This window comes from Channa argus, chromosome 6 (assembly GCF_033026475.1).
Source record: "Channa argus isolate prfri chromosome 6, Channa argus male v1.0, whole genome shotgun sequence".
Lineage (NCBI taxonomy): Eukaryota > Metazoa > Chordata > Actinopteri > Anabantiformes > Channidae > Channa > Channa argus.
In genome coordinates, this window is record NC_090202.1 from 22,497,180 (window position 1) to 22,517,722 (window position 20,543).

Here is a 20,543-nt window from a genome sequence, read left to right on the forward strand (position 1 = left end):
TCTACCTACAAATAGATGGAACGGCAACAAATTGTGCAATCATCTGATCCTTAATAAGCCCCTATTAATTTTTTCCCAAGAAATAGACCAAAGGAAAACTTCAGTATGCTGTAGTTTATTGAGCCCTTATTTCTTCTGTTTCTTGAAAATCTTGAAGGTGTGTTTCTTGCGGCTGGCATTGGAATCTGTGTCTTCTCCTGTTGAGCCACTATCCTCCTCCAAGGGGCTCTTCTTGGAGGACAGCTGTGGGATGCGGCTGCTGCCCTTTACCCCCATGGCCCCTGGTTGCCCGCCTACGGGTGACGGTGTGTCAGGTTCAGTGGAGTTGGGGCTGAATGAGTGAGATGACTCTGACAGACTGTTGATCTCTCCCAGGCTGGGTGAAGTCTCCATGTCATACACCGTCTTCATAAGTATAGGACTGTCAGGGACAGGCTCAGTATGACTGCCCTCGTGACTGCGATTCCCTCCGTTAGGGGTGTGAGCATGCAGTGAGACTGCATCCTCTGCTCGGCCAGACAGGCCGTGCACGAGAGAAGTGGGTTTGATTAGGTGGCTTTTAGAAGTGTAGGCAGATAGTCGATCACCAACTTGGGAGAGGGACAAGGACGAGTCTGAATCGGAGCGATTTAGGTCTCTGAAGGAAAAAAAAACAAACAGATCAGGGGAGAGTGAAAATACAAACTCAAACTGTCAAAGTTGAAGCCTGGCATGCTGGGGTTTCTCTACACTATGCCTGCAAGTCACTGACACGCTGGACACTGCCCAAGCACTGCCACTCCACACTGTTAGTTGTGCAGGCAAAAAACATCAGGAACACACACCAGGTTAAGGAGGGGAAAAAAATGCATATATTTTGCAATGCATTGTGATGTGAAATGATGTTAAACTAGAGTCCAAGTTAAATGGAATCTGAATTCAAAAAGTATGTGTAGAAAAACAAACCCTTGCTACAGAATGGTGACAAATTAAAAAGGAAACCCTGAATGAAGGAGGGGAGAGGCCGGACGACAGAAAAAAATGAGGGGCCACTGTTTTGATGAGTATCATATGCTAACAGATCTCAAACCAGCCGTAAAGCAACAGATTTTGGAACTACAAGTTTTGACAGTTTGACTCTCCACAACCATCATTAACAACCGAAATGAGGCAATGTGTTTGGAAGAAGGGTTTTCCATCCCTGCAGAAGAGTCCCAGAGACTTGTACAATTAAATGCCAAGGCTACTTTGCTTACTAAAACACTTTACTTCCACGTTTCCTTTGTTCTGTCACCCATCTGTACATGTGTGAACCACATGTTAAAAAAAATGAAATGGGGGGGAAAAAAAAAAGTGGTGAAAACCAACCACATGCAACATGTGCAAAAGACTGGAAAGAGACAGGTACCCGAAGGTGTCGCCGCACGATTTGGAGGTATCAGAGGAGGTAAAATCAGGAATGGGATCCATGGGCTGGAAAGATGTATGATATACATGGGAGGAATGAGGGGCTACACTGCCACCCACAGAGCTGGGCAAACATGAAGAAGAGAAAGACAAAGAAGACAGGGACTGAGGACTTGGTTTGGAGGTACAGATGATGGAGGGGTGAGACAGAGCCGAAGATAGGGGAGGCAAAGGGAGATACTCGAGCTGCCCAAATGACTGGCTACGTGACTGTCTGAGGGCGGCCCTAGAGAGGGATGAATAGGGGGTTCCCTCTCCCTGTCCCTGCTGCCCCCCCAACAGGCAACTCTCTACCAACCTCTGAGAGCCAATGGCCAGCGGGGGGTCAATGTGGCGTTGGCGCAGGGACATCATACTGGGAGCTGTGGGCACAAGACAACAACATTATCAACAACCATTCGGAAGAAAAACCAGAGAGGACAATGGGAGACCAAGTGGGACATCAGTGGAAAGATATTCAGGTGCTGGGATGAATTTCTCTTTAACTGATGCAAAAACTCAAAATATTAATAAAGATAAATCACATTTGTTGATTAGTCTTTAAACACAACATCATTTCATTACTTCATGATGAAATCCCTAAAGTTTCTCTCTCCTTTCATGGTAACACTTGTAATTAAATAAAAGAAGAAAACAGCTGATTTCTTATTTAACGTCATAAAAGAGGGAACATTGAACAACTCTCTATGAAAGGAAGACAAAGGGATGTGCTGGGTGGAGGGTGTAAATGTGGCAAGCAAGTAACTACACAAGGTGAAGGTTGTCTGTGGATGAATGTAGCCTGGAGTAGTTTTTCCCTTTTAACTGTGTTGGTAAAGTATTATGCTGTTATGTGGCCTTAAATCCAAAGGGACAGACAAGGATGTCAGACTGAGAACTGAACTAGGGCATGAAAAAATGGCCAACCGAGATATTTCCACATGGGCTGAGAGTCTGGACCAACGGACCACAGGTCACTGGCTCGCCGTTCCAACAGTTGCGTACCATCTGTAGTTAGGCCAATGAGACAGCAGAGGAAGCCACAGACCAGAAAGGTGGTGGAGGGAGAGCAATTATTGTCGTTTACAAATTTACTCACTATTGCCAATGCAAAGAGATGCTGTACAACTCATCTGCAGTTTAGAAGGCCACACCTCAAAGGTGTCACATTTTGCCACAACAACTCAAAAATACAGCATTTGAAATCATCGCTACAAAAGCTTTGACTCAGATTCTACAACCAAAATGACAATTTTGTACGTAAGGAGTTCATAAACATCACGAGCAGCTTATGTGTATATCTTGTGTCGCATTCAACCTAAATAAGTATTTTAAGTGAACACAGATGGCTGATAACATAATTCCTTTGGTTGCAACTGTTTGAGAATAAACTCAAAAGCACATTTTAGGACAAACTACTACAAATGGATCAGAACAAGAACTTGCTCTCATTAAGAAGTATATATTTTTTACACTTTCCAGAGGACAGAAACAGCAATTAACTGAAAGTCATGGTAACACTTTCATCCAAAATGAGAACAATTAACAAAAGGCATTTACTGGATTTATGTGGAAAAGAACAAGACAATTATGTGACTTTACATGGTACACATGATGCAAACATAAATCAACGCTGATTCAGTCAGATATGCGTGACCCTCGCTGCCTCCATCACCAGGTAGGCCACGACAATAAATTCAGGTAATAGAAGCTTAAAGGTCCAAATTTTCATGTGGGCTGATTTTTGGATTTCCCCAGCAGGGTCTTGGAGTGTTTAGGGGTTCGTTTGCTAATCCCCACTGAATAGCTGATAGATTCGGATGAACTCTTACATTGCAGAGTTCCAGGCATGAAATCCTCATCCAAGTCGTCCATGTCGTCAGACATGATAAAGTGCTGAGTTGTAGCTCTGCCACCCACGAAGGTGGGATCGAGGTTGAGGGCTGAGGCCAGAGAAGGCAGGCCTGGGTTGTGGACAATGGTAAAACCTGTGAGGATCTCTATTTGCTGCCAGCGATGAAGCCTCTCTCGCAGAGCAGCGGTGACCTCACCCAGGGCTTGCCTACAACACATTGGCAGAAAGTTAAAGGGGAACAAAAGACAAATGGTGCCAGTTTGACCAGTTTCAAAAAATGCTAAGAGATGACAATCCCAGACTTACTTTGCTGCTAGTATTTTGTGGTCCACATCATCCAGTGAGGAGCTATGAGCTACATGGAAAGTTCCAAAGAGTGTGTTCCTCTTCTTCTTTATCTTCTCTGCCTTGGAAAACAAACGACTAAACATTAACTCAGATAGGTTAAAATTATTCACAGTATGATAAATGAAAACCTTGTTTTCGGACACAATAGCAGTCCAGCATGCATCTAGCAACTTGACTAGCTGTTTCACAACAACATATTTGTGAACTGCTTCCTTTTGGAATGTATTCCATTTTATTGGGCACGGAAATACAAACCCGAGACCTCAGCTTAAGTTAGACTTCACAGACAGGTTGGTCTCAAATCTTAAGTCTCTGGTAACTTTTTAAAATAGCTGCTCTGGAATATAACTGATGGATTTTGAATAGTCATACAATCAAGGCAACAGTGTAAACTTATGAGCAGCATGATAATCTATCCTTCGGTTTTTACATGCCTACCCCTTCTTTCGCCACCAGGAGCTGCCGTTCTGCATTTTGCTTTTTGATGTTGTAGTACTGCACTTCCACCTCATGAGTAAGCTGCAACCACTTCTGCAGAGACTCTGGTGGTGACCAGCTACTCCGTGACTCCAGCTCTTTCTCTGCTTTCTTTAGTGCCATGCGCACCTGTAACAATCATCAATCAGGTGAAAAATTAAAACACAGAAAAAACAAACATGAATTTGTGTATTTGTGGCAACACATTGTTGGCAAAGATGTGTTTTCCCCCTGAGAATCAAAAATGTTGCTACACAATTTGTGAAGATTTTCAGTTTTTGTAAACTGTCACATTTTTAAAAACAAAAACAACCCTTTAATACAAGTACAAATACTTTTGACACAATTTAAAAGACCAACAACAAAAACCTGAAAGCCCTGCATGCTGTTAATCAGCGTTTCTTCATTAAAAGTGGAGACCACCATGATAGTCCTTTAACCAAATAAGCATGTGTTTTGCTCACTTGTGTGGGTTGTGCTGTTCCTGCCAAATTCCTAATGGACAAAGACTGCAGTGGGTGTATTTATACTTTGGCCAGTGTGAATGTGATAGATCTAAACATATTGTGAAGTTACCACCTTGGAAGTTTATAAAACACTTAATTTCACAACTCCTCCTTTGTGCAGAACTCCATGTTTAACAACTTATCAGTTTGTACCTGATCTAGCTCTTCTTCTGCATACTTTTGACGACTCAGTTCATTCACTGTGCCCTCGCGCAGCTCTCGGAGTCGTTGGGCCTCCTGCTTAGCTGCGCTGATCTCATCCCTCATCTTCTGCTCCAGGTTCACCTTCTCCACTTCAACTGTACGGTGCTCCTCCTGGGCAATCTGCAGCCTGTGGATAAAAAGAGGAGCAAAAACAAATCATTTTTTTAACTTCAGTTTGTATTAGAAGACAGACATCAATGGCTATTTACTACAAATGTCTATCCATCCATCTATCTATAGTAGCAGGTGCTAGTGTCATTTTCTATGGATTGGCATGGTGTTTATCTGTTGAATGTAGAGTTTTCATCCATCATGCATCACCGGAAACAATGGCTAAGGCATAGAAAGCAAAGAGTCATGGTCAGCTGCTAGGCAGCTCATAATAAACTTGCATCAGAGTGTGGAGCTAAGAATGGGAACAGCTGTCAGTGTGTAACTTTAGAACAGTACAGTGTGGGACCCAGTGCTCCTGTAATATCCACAAAATGTGTGCTGGATTGTGTGTGGAATATTTTTAGAATTACCTCATGAAAAAAAAATCCACTTTGTTATCGAAGACATAATTATAATCGAAGACATAATCATGCATGCCAAGGCTTTTTAAAACTCTGTAACAAAAAAACCATGTAGAATAATTTTTTTTAAACCAACAAAAAGCATTTTAAATCTGATCACTAAGAAAAACATGACATTTTATAATACTGGTAATACTTATAATAATAATCTAGAGTCTTAATGCTAAAATAATAGCATCTTTTAGGCACTAGGGGGCAGCTCTCTCCTCATGTTGGGCTTATAAACGGCAGAGTGAACGGAAAGTTGACCTACACAGTCAGTGATGGAAAATAGAGCAATGGGAAGTCCTGCTAATGCTTTGGAACCTGACCTCCACCATTTTCTAATAGGGCTGGCGGGGCTACAATGTTCAAAGACAAGACGCCTGTCGCTGTTTTAAATGACGTGAACTGAAGGGCTCACAGTGCAAGGATAGATTCTTTACACCAACATTAGAACTTTTGTAGGTATTTTGGTTTCCTGAACAACAATATAATTGCGTGAAAAGCAAACTAACTTATTATGGCCTAGCACACGCAAGGTTGTCCTTGTCAACAGCCCTTTTTCAGGACGTCTGTCTGCACGCCACAGCCAATCCAAATGTAGGTGAATTAGCACTAGAGCTGACATATTAAGCAGTCATGCCTAACATTGTCTCCCACCAGTAAGGCAGAGGCTGGGTCACATAGGTTTATAAAGGGCACCAGGAAATCCAGCTTTAGTCAGAACCTCCTCCCACTGTCTCCCAGCAGGAAAGTCAGGCTACTTGATACCAGCACAGAATATGCTTGGAGGTATGGAGAGAGAGCAGCTGGCAGCAGGGATCATGAAGAAAGGCACAGCTACAGACAAAAGGACATACCTCTCTCTCTTGCCACTCCAAAAACTTGTATGAAATGAATAATACAATATAAGTTATTTTATAGAATATCCCTTCTGCAGACACTGGCTTGGCTGTTGAGGCTTTAACACACTGAAAAGTGCTTTATGTTTTTAAAACCAATTCAGAGAATCAGTGTTCAGATATAGGACCTAGATTGGCTGACTTCTTTGTGCTCAACAACGGCTTCAGAATAAAAACAATACTAAAATAAATAGGCCTTTCTACCAAGTATGCTAGATGGGCTGTCAGTTTAGATTTCAATACATTTGGATACCTTCAGAACATAGTGATTAAGGTCTGCACTTGTTGGCCTTTAATATTTACTCCAGTTTGATCTGCAGAGGAGAATTAAATCTAAGTAATTACCTTGGTAAAACAGAAATGTCAGAGCCCACTTCAAAGTTGGCAGTGGCAAGTGTGCTTTCACAACTGATCAAAGAATAAAGGCACAGAGGCAACAGAGGCAAATCATATACTGACCTGGCAGTCTCTCAGAGAATGAGAAGAACTTTGTGCTCACAGGTTTGTCCTAACTAAAGCAGTAAATCGCTCTTTTAGTTGGTATTAAACAGACATCCCTCACAAATACCTTCCACTCCCTTATTGTGCTGTTCAAAAGAGATGCACCTCAAACATGCACATACATCTATAAAACATCAGCATAGGAAGTGCTATACTACAATTAAAGAATCCAAGGCCGACGCAGACGCAAGTCCTGTCGGCGAAGCCAAGTCTCATCTTTTCAGTTTACTGGCTGTTTATCACAGACCAGTGTCTTAAGTTTCAAAAACCTGTCTCGTGAACAGCCAGCTGATACACAAAGTGAATGAATTGTGTAATAATGCTAGTAAACTAGACCGCAAGGTTTGAAAACTACCATTTCTTTCGTGCACAAAACCAAGAATGTTATTGCATCTCAATGTTCCTTACTCTGGCTCGTAATTGTGACTGAACCTATGCTCTTGTTTTTAATCTAAAAAAACAAAAAACAAAACAACAACAACAACAAAAAAAAACCATGACATTTCTTGAGAATACAAATTTTCCATTATAAACCCTCCAAATTTTATGTACATTAATTCTCAAGTCAAATTCAATTAAACTTGAATCAATATTTAAACTGAAATGTACTGCAAACATTCAATTTCAAAATGTGCTTTCAATTACTAAAATATTAACATGTTACCACATGCTAACATTTACCACAAACTGCCTTTTCACAAGAATTGTTTTTTCAAAATTCACAATATTGCAATACATTATACAGCAATCCACCTCTTTTTGTATTTTGATGAACGGACTTTTACTTCTCGTTTTGAAACCATGAAGCCACGTATATGAATCTTCTGGTTTTGCGGCAGCAGTTAAGCCTAGGTTATGACTGCAGAAATATATATGCACTATGATTTTAGAACCACTACATGTAAATTTTTTAACAAATCAAGCAAGTTTAATTTGCATAGTAAAATCACTGAGTCTTTAGGAGTTCCTCCAAGCTGCCTCCTATGAATGAATGTCTGCTTCAACTAACCCCTGAGGGAATACACTTAAATAAAAACAGACATTTTTAAATTCTTCTGATATTTTCAGTTACGCCCCAAAACATCTTATGTGGAAAAGTAATGTCAAAGGCTCCTGTGAACTAAGACAGCTTCTGTCTCTTTGTACTCACTAAACATTTAAGGTTAACCACTCAACAAGTCACTAAGCTTGGGAGATGTAATGAATGCCACTGCACATGTCAGATAGGTAAGCAGTGTGTCTAGTCCTACACTGGGTATGTTACGTTTAAAATCACTTATCAAGTTAGTTTGAAGTTATTGTAGTGAAACAAACACTGTACAGAAGAAAATTGTTAAGTTAATTTCTTTCATGAATATTGCAACTGTTATGGCAAAAGCTGTGCCACATTTAAAACTGTGTTTTGTGGTAATATGCAACTAATGGTATGTGTGCACAATACAGTACTTGCATAGTGTGAGTTTGTATTGTGGGCAGTTGGAAAAACCCTCACTTCTGTTGTAGGTCATGCAGACTCTGCTCAGCTCTCTGGAGGCCCTCCAGGTCTTTCATCATCTTCTTCATGTGGTCCTTAGAGTATCGGTTCTGGATGTACGCAAACCAGCAGCCACCCATGCCTATGACTATTGACACTACCAGCATGAAGTCTTTCAAGTGGTTATGTCTATTAACTGAGAGAAAAGCAGGAAAACAGAGGAGAGGTTATATTTTAGGAGGGCAATCAATAATCAAATCATAAGATAAGACATGGAGTAGGCACATTTCGGCCAAGCAATACAAGATGATAAGATAAAGCTGCTGCCTTACAAGAAGTCGGTCTGAAGCTTGTGCTTGAATGTAGTTTAGTTATACCACAAACCTTATGAAGTGAGACAAATAGAGAATTCATTAGCACAAGTTTGGGTTGTGGTATGAGAAGCCTAGTGTGAAAGACCACGAAAAAAACCATCCTAACAGCCCATTTCCGCCTAGCAACCAATGCTAATAAAGAACATGCACAGAAAACCGAACAATGGCAACTGTAACATTTTGATATATGCGAAGCTGTGAATCAAATCCAAGTTGAAATTCTTATGTATAATAATAATTATGTACCGTATAGCAAATAAAAGTAACAGCAGCTAGAAAGCAGCTATTACAAGGGAAGTTTGCTTTTACTGCAAAACTGGCCAAGTGTTGTGCAGGAAAGAGATGTTAAAAACATGACTTCCATTTCCTGGAGCGAGACATAAGGAAAGTAAAATTAGCATAGACAGTCAGTACTGGGGTATTTTATCTTCTCTAAAAGTAATTTTGCTAACAACTTCCTGTATCTCTCTCGCTCCTTGTTGGAACCATGTTAAACCATCATGAATCCAACACAGTACAAACCTATCTTGTCTTATGTACAGGGTAAGAACACCTCTTTAAGGTTCCAGCTTGTGCTAAATTGTCTTTCAGAGGTATAATGTATAGAGTAGGTTATAAAGTTTAGGACATACTCAAGGTTCTTCAGAGTAAAGGAGCAGCTGTGCCTGCTATTGTGTCACACTAATAAACCCAAACCACTGCTCCTCACCCTTCATAATCCTGTTGAATAAGTACAAATAGCTACATTAAGTGTAAACAATGACAACTGCGTTTTCCAGTTGATGTGCATATATGCAGATCATTGGCTGCTAAGAGCACAACTCCAACAATGAGGTCACAATATTTATCTGAAATGCATGTGTGCTCACTTCATCTTGGGTCTACGCTGTGAAGGAGTACAGATGCAGAGTAGAAAAACTTCACATTACCCTCTGAGATCAACTATAATAATTTCCTTATGCAAGGCTGTTCCCCTGTGTTCAACTGGTTCTATTTGCTGCAACACCATCTGTCTAAGACAGGAAACACGGTTGTGCCCTCAGCTACTGCCCATGTCCAGTGTACTGTATGCAAGTTATTGTTTTCACACAGTAAACACTACATTTACTGCCTTTTAGGAAGGCCGCCAAGAGAGCATGAAGTGACGATTAATTAACCTCAAAGGTGGAAACAACTGTTAGGTAATACACAATTGTCCACTACATTAGATTCAACCCTATGTGACATGTGTCCTAAAAAGCTGTTGATCACACTTATTCTGTCTGAATAATAGTGGAACCCCCTGGGAGGCTGTCAAATCCACACTGCCCTCTCTAATGTCTTCTTTCAGGTGTGACTAACAAGACACGTCCACTATGACACATGCCAGACACACACCACTACACACTGTTCCTCTCTGCAGTTTCTTTCTAATGCTAATGCCTGCTTTCTATGAAGCCTCATTACATTTTCTGTTCTTGTTTTGCTAATGATCATGTAAACATATTTCCATCCGCACTTTTCTTCCCAATATGGATCTTTCCATTCAAGCTTTTATTCATGTTAACTGTTCTGTGTAGTTGCTATAGTTGGATGTTTTGCACAATACAAAACCCTGATTTTCTAAGCCCAGTGATGAAATATATCACTGTGCAGCTTTGCTATCTCTGAACAGCAAATATGTTTTTCATTAATCCTGGCAGTCGTTCTGGGAACAGTGTTTCTCAATGTCAACACAGACTATGTATTAAAAACTAAAAAAAAAATAAAAATATAAAAAAATCAAAGTACTGCCAAGATGTATGACAGCCAAGAGATACTGTATCCATTAAGATGTTTACTCAAAAATGGACACAAATTAAATATATATCCATAGATACAATTTGTAGATGCAGTGGAAGTGACACTAGAGAATGTCAGAGAAGAGATGAGTGTTTATTTGTTTCAGCACACAGAGGGGTGTGTCTGCAATACAGAGCAGTGTGTTGTAGCCCTTAGTTCACTACCCTGTAACAAAATCATGCCTATGTACCAAAGGTGGACTAAAAAGAGAAAAAGAGCAAGTCACCAAGTAAACAAGTGACTAAATAAATAAAGCAAACAAAACCTGATAACGACATTATCACAATGTTGCTGAAATGCTGCTGGAAAATGACAGTAGCGGACAATGGTACCAGGCTGTAGACAGTAATATTCTACCAATTCAAGAGAAGGATGGTCAGGTGTTTAGCCAGACATTTCAAAGTTATTATAAGTGTTTCCAAGGAACACAAATGTTTTAAGGAACCTGTTTGATCAAGGAACACTCATTTAAGCAATGCCTTTCAATTGAAACAACCAACACTGAGAATATTGGGCAACTCAGCCAAGGCTGCAAAACCCTCCAAATTAGTTTTTATTAACAGGATGTTTTCATAAAATTTCTATCTGTCTTTATTGGCAACAATATGCTCAATTTCCCACCTAGTCCATTCAATGACTATGCTGCCTATTCAAACTTTTTTTCCTTTTACGAGAAAGTAATATAACTGAATTCTTATCAGAAAGAAATAATAAAAAAAAAAATATAGTCACATACTCAGGGGTGGGCCAAACAGTACTGTGTCCAAAGCCTTGAGCTGCAACTTTTGCACATGGCTGCGGTCCAAAATCTTCAGAATAGACAGAGTCAGAGTGGTGTTCTTTACAGCAAGCCTGAGAGAGAACAGACAGTCATTTTCTAAGAAGGAAGGAAGGGAAGGCAAAGCAAAGGGTGTGCTCCATTTTGAGCCATGTGTAATGTGATCCCTTAACAAATCAGTCTGAGCTTACTAACCTACTATTAGACCTCACTTATTAAAATAGGGAATTTAATCACTTATTACATAAATTGCTTGCTCTAAAGAAGTTGCATCACGTGAAGTAAGCATATAGTTCACATCAGGATGTTTTTATCTAAACAACTGAGGGGCGAGAACACAAGTGAACGAGAAACTGCAAGTATTATTATAGTAACACGTTACTGGTAACATATTGTGGCCCAACACTGGTCATGGTGAGTAAATATTGTAGATTCAGTGTTTTATAACCTTAAATGTATTTAAGCTAATAAAATACATCTATGCAGTACAAATGAATACAAGTAAGACATCTTACCTTGGCATGGCACTTCCATTAAAATTCATCTTACGAAAAGCATCCACATATTGTGGCAGTTCCACGTAGCTGATTAGCCACTCCACCACTTTGTCTACCGTCCAGTTATAAACTGCGGAGCAAAAGGAAATCAAAAACCTTGTTACAGTACTGCTGATATGTTTGTTTTTGTTTCACTCAGCAAATTGGTGGTCATCTAAACTTGGTTTACAGCAAAACAAACTACATCCTCCAAACTAACAACACTTGAATAAATGGCTCTTCATGGCCTCTCCTGACCACGTTTGAATTAGAAATATGTTTGATTATATTTAACTTCCTTATGTTGTCTTATGTTTACTAGTCAGTGATTTATATGTGCAGGAAAGTTTATGTAAACTAACCTTCTAATTTAAAAACACATTCGACCCTGATTTGTGAATCACAAATACATTGGAACTTGATCTCATTCTAAAAGGCAACACACAGACTGAAAACAGCTAAAGCTGATGTATTTTAAGTAAATTTAAACCAGCTAAATACAGTATTTTTTGGAAAAGAATAAGACAGTTCATTATTCCAAACAGTCATTTATAGTATGTTTTAATAGATGATTTGAAGGGGACTTTGGAAAACAGACTAAAGACAAAACGTCCCTGATATTAGCATTAACTGGAGTTGACTCAGGGGCGGGGAAGGAGACCATCGCCAGGAAGAATACAAAGTGTTTGCTGAGGTCTGTCAGTCATAGTCTTTAAGCAAAAAGTCATTACAAAACAAGCTGAAAGCAAATATTAAAGATGATGACTGCAGCAAAACCTGTATTAACATGTCCAAACACTCTGCTCTCCCATTTCCACTGACACTGTTCATCCAAAGTGGCTGTTATTGCTAGTATGCGAATGCTGCAGCGAACCACAGATGTGTTTAATTTAATGTCAAAACATTGAGTCACCATTAAATTTTCACCACTTTTCATATATACAGCTTGACATGAGACACACTATATGACCATGTGCAGCCATACAATGAATGATCTATGACATGTCCTAAGGCATACTACATACTGGCTTGCCCATAAAAACTAACTGGGAAAGGGAAATCAGCCTGTCAGTGAGTCAACACTGTGGGTTTTCTATGTTGATTTGTTCCTCTACTTAAAATAAAAGTATAGTTTCCTGGTTCAAAACTGCAATGGAGGGGAAGTTTCATGAGGACAAAAGGCAACGAGAGTGAAAGTGAAAAACTCAGGTACAACGCACTAATAAAAAGGGCTCTCAGAGAGTACAACCACAGGCCAGCCAAACCAATAGGCAGAAGGAGGTGAGAGAGGAAGTGAATTTTGTGTTGACAGTTTCAGTGATATCCACTCTGCCACTAGCTGGTGCTGATAAGTGGACTGCACTTTGCTTCACATGCAATCTGATTAACATTTTACTCCTTTGCTAAGAGATCAAGAAGGTCAAGTAGTGATAATGTGTGGCCCACATGTACACCAACATGAAATATATAAACCGTAATGTAGCAGTTGTTTAAAATCCTGCCATTAAGGCTCCAAGTCACAAGGAGTGTTTCCTTAGAAATAACATTATTAGCAGAGCAAATCAACAGAGTGCAAAACAAAATTCACAGTGTACAATTTAGACACATTTATATAGAAAATATCTGAAAAAAAGGCTTGTCTGTGCATTAACAGCTGGCCATCGAGAGGGAAAGGGGGAAAAAAAAGAGGCTGTACCTTCAGAGCCCTTCCATGCATTCCACAAGTCCTCCACACTGATGAACTGGTCATCTCCATGGAAGCTGTTGTGTTTGGCCTTGGGGTCATGGTAGTTTAGATCTTCTCTCAGGAACTAGAGGATGACAAGGACACTTGCAGTGAAAATCAGTTTTGTTAACTGTCAAATATCTAAATTATTCAAATCCGACAAACTGTCGTTCGTCTGAATTGACATTTGTGGGTGTGTTTTTGACATCAAACATCAAGATTCTTATTTCTGACTAATGTTGCAATGTTAAATGTTGCACTGCTCAGTAAAAGGTTTTGATGCTCCTTACTTCAAATTTAGAACATTAAAAACTGATAACTAATGCTTACACGTTAGACAACACCACATATAGCCTTGAACAATAGGTTTGAGTAGCTTGAAGGTCAGTTAAATAATTCTGCACAATAGCTGAGAGATTTGGATTTAGTACAAGCACTATAACCTATTTTACTGGGGTCTTTTTCATGCCCATAAAAGAAGAAAATTGAATTCCTGTGTGCTCACGTCTGCATTTGCTTCTCTAACTGTGAAAGAAACAAAAGATATACTGTATCTAAAACATGTGACCATGCATTTTCTGCTCACTATTTCATAAACTAGAACAGCACAGACTTTGTTTCTAACTCATGTTAATACAATTACAACATGTTCTATTCACAAATAACTGAAAATGACACTCTGAAGAAAAAAAAAAAATCAACAGATCAGAAGCAACTGGATTTTGTTTTTTTACTGTGAGAACAGAGGGTTTTTTTATTACAAGGTTTTGCAGCAGAGGCTTCAAATCGGGACTCTAATTATTCCCAATTGTAAAGCATCACCCTAATCAAATCTTTGCTAACAGCCAGCCTCTTGGCACCAATTAGTTAAAAAGGCAGTAATTCAGATATGCTTACAAATCACTGAACGTGCAGTTTCTAACAATACTAAAGCAGGAAAACTGCCCTGTCGAAGTTATGCTATTGTGTGGTTCTTTCCCTTTCCTCTCTTTAAACACAGAGCAGCTAGAAATCATTTCTCATTTTATTATTTTTTTAATCAAATCTTTTAGATTTTTGTTTTTATTATTATTAAAATTTTGTTTATTACACAATTGCTCAGGTAACTGTTATAGTTATTTACTATGCAGTAACAAATCAGTTGTCAATAACTGAAATGCACGATCCTACAGGATTTAGGCTTTCAAGGTTGAACTTCTGGAGAAACTACTGGAGAGGAAGTAATGAACAAGAGGCCAAAAGAACCACGCTACTGATTGCCCACTATACTGTAGGCTAACTCTCTCACCAGGCTTTTAGAAGAGAAGCCTATATGGCGTCCTTCACTCCCACAAAAGCCAACTCACTCACCCATCATGGGTGGAAGACATTAATAAGTCATGATGTCTTTCGCTTTGATAGATTTATGTGGGAGGATTTTACAACAGGGGAGAATACTGCAGGTGAAATCTCCCTCTCCTGAAAATATAATCACTGGGAAATTAGCAGCACTTGCATAGTGTGACCACAACCCAAAGCTTATTCTTCCAAAGCAAGACACTCACTTAACTACCTCTTTGTTTATGCATTGTATGATAACAGGAAGCAGAACTACGGTGTTGGAGAGCTCATGTTGAGCTTTCTATTTCACGGCTCAAAGCCACTACAGATATGAGTGCCCACTGAATTGCACTTGATTGTTTGCCGTACGGGTATTTGCATGCCAAGTGCCTCTTCTAAAAGAAGAGGCTTTCTGCCTGCTTTGGTCTGGTCTCAACCACATGCCACAGAGTGAAGCAAACCACAAAAAAAAATTACTCTCTAGAAGAAGCCTTCTCAAGGCCACTATGTCTAGTTTAGTCTAGAACTCAACATGGACTACAGACATTGTCTTTCAGGCCCAAGTGATGTCTAAGAAGCAGCCTTTTGATGGGCATTATGCAGTTGTGAACATGAGTCTAGCTGTCATTTCAGTTTTTTTTAATAGCAACTGTAAAAAGTATCCAACAGTATAATCAACGTATGTATATTAACAAAATACATGGCCTAACACAAATGCCAGTTAGATCCTAAAAAAGGCACTGGAGTCCAAACAGACCAATTTCTCCAGTTACTCAGAGTAAGTTAAAGAGATTACAGGGTTATGATTAACTTACCATCTTAGCAGCAGATCCTATGACAAAGGATTACAATGATTATACCTGTAAGCCTCTTTAGACTAAACGAAAACCACCACTGTGACTGTCCAACCAAAACAGACCTTTAAAATGAGCACATTCTCCTGTTAATGAAGATTTTTTGGGATAGTACTTACGCCGTCTGTCTCTGCCACGTCTACATTGCCGTTTGCGTCATCGTCCATCTGCTTGTGGATACTACGGATAGCCTCAAAGCTGAGGAGGACATTCTCATCATTGCATAGGGGCTCATCGATGCGACATAATTCTGGTGGAGAAAAAGACTAATCATGATGGTGTTAAGACGCAACTCTGAAACTAAACTCAACACAAAACTGGAGCTTGTCTGTGTTCATATTCTTGTTACATCAGAAAGTGCTATGTTGCAAAACCTGCAAGCCTAATGGCAAAACTGCTCAGTTTCTATAACTTACCCACTTCTAATACACAAGGAGGACCAGCATGTGTAGGTGTAAGCGTTTATTTGGTTCACCACCAAATAAAATGCTCTTACAGCTTTTGGTTTGGTTCGTTTATCTCATGCTTTTTTGAAATTTGTTTTGTGTGTCCTACATGATCTGTCATCCAGACCCTCCCCACCAAAAAACAAAAAACTTGTATGTGTCTAAGTACCTAAACATTTTATGTAAACAATCCTTTTTCTTTTCTGTTCATTTGTGATGAGGGAATCCTAAAGATACAGCATGAGACTGTATATCAATCCACCCAGGCCATCAAATATGGACACTTAATTCCATCCAGTCTCATGCTGCACGCAAGGTGCGCTATTGCATCAGCACAGGATTTGACCTTCTCTGATTGGTTAGGAGGGTAAACCTTGCTCAAAAACCTTTAGACGTTAATATCGCTGTACTGCTGCTAGTGCAGACAATTTAGTGCTTGTTCATTTACATATCTTTCAGATCACTGCAACGACAGATCTCTGCGATGGTCGTAAAGGTTCATAGTTTTTAAACTTTTGTACAATCCAGACTGCAGGATTGTTCTCACACACACTCATGCTAAGATAAGTGAACTGTAAAATTCCTTGGCTGCAGACAAAGCCTCATTTATGTAAGGCCTTTCACTCAATGAGGGGATGGTACTCCGTAGCCAGATACCATGACAGTCAGAACTACTGTGAAAAATAAAAACAGGCTGTGTCCCAAGAAGAATTGTTTTTTAATAATTATAACTATTTCTGTTGCTAATTTGGATTTTGCAGTCATGGTTACTTACAAAAAATATAAGTTAGTTGGTTTAAATATGCATATTCAACTACAATGGGCATTTTGATAAGCCTAAGTAACATGTAAGTGTGTACCACCCCATAATTATACGTTAAGAAATTAGAAATGTATGTTTCAACAATGGACAATTATGTAATTAGGCACTCTGCAGAGTTATCTAGCCACTGTTTCCACTTCTTCCTGAGGGATTAGAAATTACTCGCCATAGATCAGAGATACACTAATGGCACCACTCCCACCAATAGGAAACCTTGTTTGACATGTACTGCAGACACTCTCAGGCACTGTGTGAAAGGGCATGCAAAGTTACATGTAGTAACAGAAGGTTTAAATATGCATTGCCCTGAAACAGTCAGGAGTCAGTATTTTTTACAGTGTACCTCTATGTGCTGCTACTATCTGAGCATAGATGACGCCATATTGCAGATGTGAGATTATTAATGACAGTGAGGTCTTATCCTGGCTAAATAAAATTATACAAGCAGCATGTGTCAAACACAGTATGATTTATTGTGTATTTAATCGCATTAAAAAAACGAAGGTGAAGTAGAGGGTTAAATGGGAGGCTGGTCTTGCTCACCAACATGAAAAAGTGGTTTGCACTTTGTAACTGGACGCAGGCTTGATTTATGGTTTCTTACAACAATGCATCATTAAAAAGTTGGACCGAACTTTCTAACTGCGAGACTACGTTTTAGTAAATTCAATGCTTGACTTTACTTTATACTGGTTTACACAGCTTGTCATGTTGCCAGTATCATCCGACTCCCTCCCTCTTTCATAAATGGCTAAGCTCAGGTCTACATATCTCAGTTTTTGCTGCTTCATCAATTATTGCTGTTACCCACACAACAGTGTGTATGCAGTTACAGGCACTGCATTTTGCTTGAAGAAACACCCTCTCCTACTGATTACCTCATCATACCAATCCTTGCATTCTTTATACCAAGAACGGCATGTTATGACAGGTTGGTTTAGCAGTGAGAAAAGGCAGAAAGCGAAAAAAAAAACAAACAATAAATCAATCACAAATCAATCTGTGTAACAGATACTGTGTGCATGAATTTCTGTACTTGGCAGCGTCTGCCTTATGTTCTCTACATGAACTTCCCAACCCAGGACTATGGAGACCGAATGCAGAAAATGAACTTCTGCATTGTGCAAAAGTTAATTTTTGAGCCACAGTATGCAAGTATGTCAGCCTCAGAGAGACTGTAATGCCACATACCACAAAGGCAATCATTGTCTGACACACACACACACACACACACAGTGTAAAACAAAGAATGACAGTTACTCTAGTGAAAACATGCCACCTGCAACACTCTCATACAACCAACCTGGCCCTCTCACATTTGGCTTGCAAACCTTCAGAGACACAAGATAAGATATTTACATACCAGTCAGCCTGCCTTTTTTAGGACCTCCAGTTACGCGAGTCATTCTGTATGTGCCTGCATGTACATATCTGAAAATTTTCTCATTAACTTTGCCATTTAAAAGGAGCTATCACTTTGCCCTATCACTATTCAATATAACCGTCGATCACTTTCAAGATTAACTGTTTTCTCACACGGTGGCCTCTTGGAATTGTTGGGACATGTGATGCAGTTTTTAAGATGTGTTTCAAAGTTCGTATGAGCAACTTCCACCATGTTGCAACAGTTTCATTTTAACCACAGTGTTCAGCAGTAACAAAAGATTACAAACCAAAGATTATTTTGTGTTGGTAAAACTTTCAACTTTTGCCTCTTCTAAACGGATACATATTCTTACATTAGTGAATTGCAAAATAATGAGTCATAGCTACGTCATAACTGGCTCACACTTTTAATTAACAGCCCTATGTTTCGTAGAGATCTCAAGATGTGCTTGATACACGCAATCACTGTTCTATTTCAAATGTAAAATCACTTCAGAGATTGAAACAAGATATTAAAGTGACTACCTGATTTAACATGGTTTCTCTTTTTCCAAGAGGAAAGCAGCTTTAAAATGAAAAATTTATACTATTGCAATAAACCACTAAAATTATATGGTGTTATGAAGAGTCTATACATTAAGTAATGTAGTCGCATATTTTTATGACACAAAACTGCAAAACTAAAACGTTTGGAACAAGAGTTTTTATACTATAGAATAACTACAGTACTGTGCACTCAACAATTTAAATACTTTATAAAACTGAATTACTTTATTCTATGTACACCAATTAAATCTAATCACAATTAACTAGTTATAGTAAATATTGTAAAGCCAAATGTTTGAAAATAATTCATAGTTTAACATCCTGACAACTACACTCTAATTTAGAAAAGATTGCTCTGCTGCTCATTTGGATAAATAACCATTAGGTCAATTAGCTCCTGGTAAACTAGATGGCTGGAGCTACATTGGAGGACAAGGCTAAGGACTATTCTCAGCACTGCCGCATTTAGTGTCTGCACAATCACCGAAGTACTGTAATACCCTTGCCACTTCATAGTAGCAGTCAGCTTTGCTTGACAGGTGGACACATAAAGATTTAAAATGCAACAGCCAATTAAAGCCATGAAAGATTTACTCACCTGACACTCCATTTTCAACACTCTGCTGAATGTCTGGTGTAGGGGATGTGGGTTTTTCAGTCCAACTTTCTCCAATAAGACACAAGTAAAATATCCACAAGATCACAAATTTGTTGTACTCCATAACTGGTGAATGCTGGGGGAAAAAAACACTCAAGTTAATTTAAAATAGTGATAATTTTAGCATCACCTTACTGAATTTCTGTCTAATGTTAAGTCAATCAAATATAACTAAAACCAACGTATCTACTTAATTTATCTGAGAACATCCACCTCATCTTAAGAAGGAAGCGGCATTAACAGACTTAGAGCTATCCAGGAAACACAACTTAATTTAAGTTACATAAAAATTCCCTGCAGCACCGCAGACACATGTTCTCACTTCAAGTCTCCCTCTGGCACCTCAATGAATCAACGCACAGTTGTTGGCTTGCTAATCTGTGTGTTTACATTTCAAAGCCGCATTTCACCAGTTTCACCTGCGTTTTGCGGATTCGTTCAGGAAAAACATGCCACTTCAGATAGAAAAATGATCGGAATACGAAAAGTAAGAGCAATCTGGTTCCTAAGCGTCCGGTCGCTGGGTGCCTTAAAAGCCCCAGCTAGCTTAGCCAGCTAAACATCTCTGCTAACTAGGAAATAAAGTGAGACATACGACAAAAAGCGATAATATCACACTGCGCTTCAGCCAAAACCCATCACACTTACACTGTTTTTCCACTTAGTTTATGTCGGTGTCGACTCAGTGCATTTTTTAACGTTAATGTAGAAAATGCATCACAGCCGCGTTTGACGTTTAGCTAACCAGAAGGCACTGCAAGTCACACAAGGGACGGCACGAAGAGCGACCGTAGACTGCAAACGTCAGTCTCTAAGGAGATACTTCACACAGCAGATACAAATACAAAGTTACCTGTCATATATCAGAGCCAGGTAACGTGTAGTTTCAGCTCTGAGTTAACATTGCAGGAGATACCTGGTCCCCCCGAGTTAAAGCACAGCGAACTCCACCTCCTGGAAAAGGTCTCGGTCTTTAATCAGACCGAGAGACTGAACCGAAAAAGCCGCAGAATGTGGACAGAGACT

General features: G+C 39.4%; 1 protein-coding gene across 7 annotated transcripts; it reads right to left on the reverse strand.

Moving 5' to 3' along the window:
- Positions 1-65: 65 nt before the first annotated feature.
- Positions 66-20,526, reverse strand: stim1a (stromal interaction molecule 1a). Of its 7 annotated transcripts, none has more exons than XM_067507158.1 (14): positions 20,371-20,526; positions 19,458-19,593; positions 15,778-15,908; positions 13,455-13,569; positions 11,738-11,849; positions 11,181-11,296; positions 8,268-8,445; positions 4,765-4,942; positions 4,067-4,234; positions 3,587-3,687; positions 3,258-3,487; positions 2,353-2,433; positions 1,388-1,808; positions 66-637 (listed from the first exon to the last, which is right to left on the reverse strand). In XM_067507158.1, exons 2-14 carry the CDS (start codon positions 19,579-19,581, stop codon positions 127-129), a joined length of 2,466 nt encoding a protein of 821 aa, XP_067363259.1. In that variant the 5' UTR covers positions 19,582-19,593; positions 20,371-20,526; the 3' UTR covers positions 66-126. The 7 variants fall into 7 exon arrangements, with proteins under 7 accessions (XP_067363259.1, XP_067363255.1, XP_067363253.1 ...); XM_067507154.1 differs by lacking the exon at positions 2,353-2,433 and having other exon boundaries at positions 1,388-1,510; positions 1,745-1,808; positions 20,371-20,524; XM_067507152.1 differs by lacking the exon at positions 2,353-2,433 and having other exon boundaries at positions 20,371-20,525.
- Positions 20,527-20,543: the final 17 nt, after the last annotated feature.

Bases quoted from the DNA above. Each gene is read 5' to 3' on its own strand.
- stim1a (XM_067507158.1), bottom strand. From the start codon at position 19,581: ATGGAGTACAACAAATTTGTGATCTTGTGGATATTTTACTTGTGTCTT. The intron at 3,688-4,066 runs GTAGGCATGTAA...TTGTTTTCCAAG, and splicing joins TCCTGGTGGCGAAAGAAGGG to GCAGAGAAGATAAAGAAGAA. The intron at 2,434-3,257 runs GTAAGAGTTCAT...GCCTAACTACAG, and splicing joins CATGCCTGGAACTCTGCAAT to ATGGTACGCAACTGTTGGAA.